The 5,076-nt window shown below is 45.4% G+C and overlaps 2 protein-coding genes across 3 annotated transcripts in view; one reads left to right on the plus strand and one right to left on the minus strand.

Moving 5' to 3' along the window:
• LOC119320162 (elicitor-responsive protein 3-like) overlaps window positions 1-3,095 on the plus strand; it is a 6,041-nt gene extending 2,946 nt beyond the window's left edge. Inside the window, exons 3-5 of one of the 2 annotated variants that reach the window (XM_037594272.1) lie at window positions 1,005-1,131; window positions 1,332-1,446; window positions 2,698-3,095. In XM_037594272.1, coding sequence (XP_037450169.1) covers window positions 1,005-1,131; window positions 1,332-1,446; window positions 2,698-2,754 — 299 coding nt within the window. In that variant the 3' untranslated portion in view covers window positions 2,755-3,095. The remainder of the gene's footprint in view (window positions 1-1,004; window positions 1,132-1,331; window positions 1,447-2,697) is intronic. The other variant, XM_037594271.1, reaches the window with a different exon arrangement.
• Window positions 3,096-3,774: 679 nt separating this feature from the next.
• Window positions 3,775-4,612, minus strand: LOC119320164. Its single transcript, XM_037594273.1, has one exon. The coding sequence runs from the start codon at window positions 4,398-4,400 to the stop codon at window positions 4,104-4,106; it is 297 nt and encodes a 98-aa protein (XP_037450170.1). The 5' UTR covers window positions 4,401-4,612; the 3' UTR covers window positions 3,775-4,103.
• Window positions 4,613-5,076: the final 464 nt, after the last annotated feature.

The following is a 5,076-nucleotide window of genomic DNA, read 5'->3' on the forward strand; positions in this document are numbered from 1 at the left end:
AAGACTGTACGCCGTTGCGTCAATGGTGCACAGATGTATGTAGCTGATGCACCCCTCCCTCTGCGGAGTGTTGTGTGATGTATGAATGCTTCATTATTACTTTTAATACAAGGTTCAGGTGGGCGATCGCCCCCCGTTGATTGTTCAAAAAAAGGTGGCGGCGGCAGTACATGATGACATAAGTTTGGTGGTGCTTTTGAGCACAAGAATTTGAGCTCCGAAGTGAAAACTCTAGGTCTGGCTTGGATTGGCTCTACCTAGCAATGGTGGTGTTCTTACACCATTCCCCAGTTGAAGGCATTCTTTGGAGTTTGCTCGGACTTCCTCTTTGGGGTGAAAACCCAAGATTAACCCTTCATGGGTGGATCTGGCGATGTTGGCGCTTGCGTGTCGTTCCCTTCTTAAAGGTGTTGTTGTTGAAGCACTTTCCCCATGTCCGTGTGCCATGGTTTTCGAGTCGCGCGACTAGTTGATGAGTCGCAAAAAAATGTCGACTCAACTTAGTGTCGAGTCATGATTCGAATCGTGACTAGTCACAACTGCAGGCTCGACTTTTTCCGAGTCGCTATCCCAGAACGACTCATCGACTCGAAAACCATCTGGGTGCTCTCATCGATGGTGGTTGATGCTGATGGTTACTGCTGCATGTTATAGTTCACTTCTTGGAGGTCACTTTTTTTTTCTTTTTTGTGTGTGTGCGTTGGTGTTCATCCTAGTCATGCAGAGGCCGGATGTGAGCTCATGATGCTTTGTATTCTCTTGATGCGGCATTATGAGTTAACAAAATACACCCTTTACCCAAAAAAAATGGACTGATAGTTCAGAAGGAAACAAAAGAGAACTAAGAAGTGCATAACTCTTAGTTGCCCTAACATTTTAAACGATCAGCTGTTCCTTGTCTAAAGGACGGAAAGTTGTTGCTATTGCCTCATGTCGTTCGTTTCAACTGCAGATATCAGTTCCCTGAACGTTATGTGATGCTAAATTTCAAAATGTCTATGCAGGCAAAGGTAGTAACCCTGAATGGAACGAAAGCTTTGTCTTCACCGTGTCAGACCATGCTACGGAGCTGGTGATCAAGCTTATGGACAGCGACTCGGGCACATCGGACGACTTCGTTGGTGAAGCAACGTATGCATATCTTCCCATCCATATATGAAGTTCAACAATTACTATCGGTACATTAAGTTATCCGGAATCTTTTCAGAGTACATCTGTCATGAAGTTACTGCTCTTACTTGTGGCCCGTGTCTTTATGCTATCCTGGGAATTGCAGTGATGGTATGGACCTTAAAAAAAATACAATGCCCCAATTCAACTGGTTCTTGCAGGATTCCTTTGGAAGCAGTTTATACCGAAGGGAGCATTCCACCAACAGTTTATAATGTTGTGAAAGGTGAACACTACTGTGGAGAAATCAAAGTCGGTCTCACATTCACTCCCGAGGTAGATCCTAAAATGCTACTCCCTCCGTCCCATAATATAAGAGCGTTTTTGACACTAGTGTAGTGTCAAAATCGCTCTTATATTATGGGACAGAGGTAGTACTTCCATATTTTTAATTTTAACTGAATTCTTGAATCTGGTCTGAACTCCCCAGACTGTCTGTTGTTAATGTTTGCAAGAGAAAATAAATTCACCCCCTTCCTCTATCTGGTGTGTTCATAACCTCAAACCACTAAGGTTCCTAGTGTTTCTGATGGCTAGTCAGCGGGTGGTACCACCCAATGTCTAGTTGGGTACCAGGAGGTACCAGGACTTGTACAAGCATCTCTTAACTCTTTCGAAGAGTAGGTACTTAGGCTCTGGTATCCATGATCCAATTGATGCAGATAATGATATCTTCCTACATTATAGGTCTAGTTCATAACCTGTATAAGCATCTCTTTCAAACAGTAGTCAGTAGGTTCTTAGGTCCTGGACTTCATGAATTGATGCAGACACTTTTAAGATCCTACCTTGTTGGTCTACCTCGTTACTGACCACAGCATAGCTGCATAAGTACCGATGGCGTCACTTAGAAATGAGGTCATGTCATCATCATCATCAAGATACCGTAGTTTATGCAGATTTTGACGATAATTGGAAAACATATAGTTCATTTCAATTTCAGATGCAATCGTACATGCCAGTGTTGGGATTTACTATAATCAGTGATTCCCCTTGAAACGTATTTGGTGAATTAAGCTACCGAGGAACTATCTGAACATTAGTTGTACCTCCCGAACAAACAATATTATTATGCTACCCCTTTACGATTATTTTTCAGCTTTGTTTGTAGTAACTCTTTGTAGCCATATTTGTCGTCAATCTTTCTGAATCAGTCTGCAGGCAGATATTTATGTTAAACACCCATTGTCTTTATCTTAGTCTTCAATCGAATTCTGTCAGATGACTATGAAATAGAAAACAATACTGTCCAAAATGTTAATAAAGTCAAAGACCAGACGAATAAAACTTATTTGGGTGAATCACTACAGCATACAAACAGAACGATGATTAAGTACTCCATCCGTTTCAAAATAAGTGTCAAACTAAAACCCACAACACTTATTTTGGAGCCGAGCGAGTATAATTTAGTATCAGCTCGTGTTTTGCTCCGAGAAACTTGAGCAGGCTGATATTTACTTGAGAACCGGCAAAATGGCAAAACTAATGCATATTTGGCCTTGAGCAACACTTTTATTCTGTATGCAGGATACTCGCCAGCGCGGTCTCCCCGAAGACTTCGGTGGCTGGAAACAATCGCATTGAGCAGATTCGTAAGAACAAGGATTCTCGTCAAGCCTTGAGGCTTGAATCACCATCTCATGCAAATACAATACGAAACTCAGTCAATTTTTCCTCGAACCAAAAAACTCAGTCACTTTGGATTTTTATCTGTTCCTTTTGAGCTGAAAGTCAGTTTGGCTTCATCAATCATGTTAGAAGTACTAGCACTACTCGTGAATTTAAACTGTAGATATCTGCAATTCCTGCATTAAGTGTCTTCTTAGTACTGGAAATAATAGTATACTGTTTATGACGCCTTTCCAAAACAGTCTGCTTTTGGCTGCCTGGTTACAGTAGCAATATAACTACACCTATTTGACTCTGCTTTTGACTTTTTATTGCACTTTCCTGATCCTCACATTGACTGGCTGCAGTCATTTTTTTTGTGGGATTAACTGAAGTAGTATTAACTTTGCAAGAAAAGGGACTCAAAGTCTTGCAGAGGCATCTTTCCCTGTGGTCCTCAAACAGTGATGTATCAGAATTCAGAACCAAATGCTCCCCTGACATTTTCAGAGCCGTGAGCGTAACCCATATAACATTTGCGTTGGCCCTAGCTCGCGACGGTAAATTCGTCAACCTCACCGCAAGATAAACCGAGAGGCCCTACTCACCTTCTTCTCTCTGAGGGAATTGAAGCTGCAAAAGGTGTGCATGCAGTGCACTGGACCTTCTCCTGCGAGCCGTGATCCGCGCATTGCCTGTCCCGTCTTTAATTCTACCTATTGAAATTCAGTAATGCTTTGCTGCCCCTACCAACTTTGTTGCTCGTCTTCTAAACCAGCTCGCTCTAGTGGCTTCTTCACAGTGATGCTTCACACAGCATGTTACAAAGAACACTTTGCTGCCCTAAGATATACTCCCTCTGTATCAAAATCAAGATATAAGACGTTATTTTACCTAAGTCTAGGCCCCAAAAAACGTCTTATATTTTGAGGCAGAGGGAGTAATAAACACCGAGCAAATTCCTCTCGAAGAAGAGCGCGGGAAGCATGCACACAGTGGCACAACATAACAAAAATCAAGCCATAGGTGTCAACATACAAAGATTTAATTTTAGAAGATCACTTGGCACTAGTACAACAATCTCGCGTGGCCTTGATCGATTTGCCCTACCTGGCTAGCTAGCTGATACTGATACCTAAACAACAACACTGAAAAGCGTGTGTGCATTGCTATGCGTGCTCTTCGGCACAAGGGCAAGGAGAAAATGATAAACAAAAAAGGCAGGGCGCAGTGGTACTGCATGCAGTCCACTCCTCGGCACGTACGTACTAGTACGTACTGCTAGCTCGCCGCGGCAGCCGGCAGAGCCTGATGAGAAGGCCAGGCTAGTTGTGCAGCGGATTGGGGCCCTGGGGTACCATCCTCTTGGACTCGTCGTACGCCGCTCCTCCCGCCTCGCCGGTGCACGCCGCCGCCGGCGGTCCTGTCTGAAGCACCGTGCCGCCGCGCTTCCGCGCTGCTGCAGCAGCCGTCGCCGCCGCTACCGCGTCCGCCTTAAGAACTCCGCAGACGCAGGCCGCGGTGCCCAGCTCGGTCGCCACCAGCAGGAGCAGCAGCAGAAGCGACACCGAGAGCGTGTCTGGCAATGGAGGAGTGCCAGCGCCACCGGCGCGTCGTCTCATGGCCGACGGCAGAGCTTGGCTAAGGCAGGGCAGCGGATTGGAGGAACAGAGCAGGTGGTGGTTTGGTTGTCCCGTGGTGAGATTTCAGGAGTTGTCTGCGTTGTGTGTGGAGGTAGGGGGGAGGAGGAGGAGAAGGAGGCCAGACAGATGTCGCACGAGAGGAAAGAGACGGGGTCCGCCTTTTGCGAGCGTGGATTTACGCTCCTGTCGAGTGTGGCCAATCGGGAAAGCTGGCCCCGTGGAAACGAAGCAAACGCGTTCTATAAATAAATTCCAACACCTTGCGTCGTGAGATCGTACTTGAATTCCAATACCCTTGGATCGTGAGACCATAGTCGTCAGTAATTCCTGTTATTTACTGAATCTTCCTCTCGGTATAATCGTATAAATCATCGCAAAATTGAGTATAATAATTGTACATAAACCGGGCAAAAACCCTTGCGGCTGGCTCACGGTTCAGCTGAGAGATGCAGTTGCAATTTATGTTTGGGAAAGGCTGATTCGGTCGGACGGGCTGAGACTTGAGTAGCTTTGGACCCTTCGATTATGGACGACAAAATTCTGGTCAGACGTTAGACGGTACCGTTTCAAGACATGAATCATGCCGCGCGCACTGGATGTCCAATTTGGCGTCTTCTCAGTAGACTTGGGCACAGTGCCGGAGTATACTGTAAGC

This window comes from Triticum dicoccoides, chromosome 6B (assembly GCF_002162155.2).
Source record: "Triticum dicoccoides isolate Atlit2015 ecotype Zavitan chromosome 6B, WEW_v2.0, whole genome shotgun sequence".
NCBI lineage: Eukaryota > Viridiplantae > Streptophyta > Magnoliopsida > Poales > Poaceae > Triticum > Triticum dicoccoides.

Coding starts and splice junctions, on each gene's coding strand:
- LOC119320164 (XM_037594273.1), bottom strand. CDS start 4,400: ATGAGACGACGCGCCGGTGGCGCTGGCACTCCTCCATTGCCAGACACG.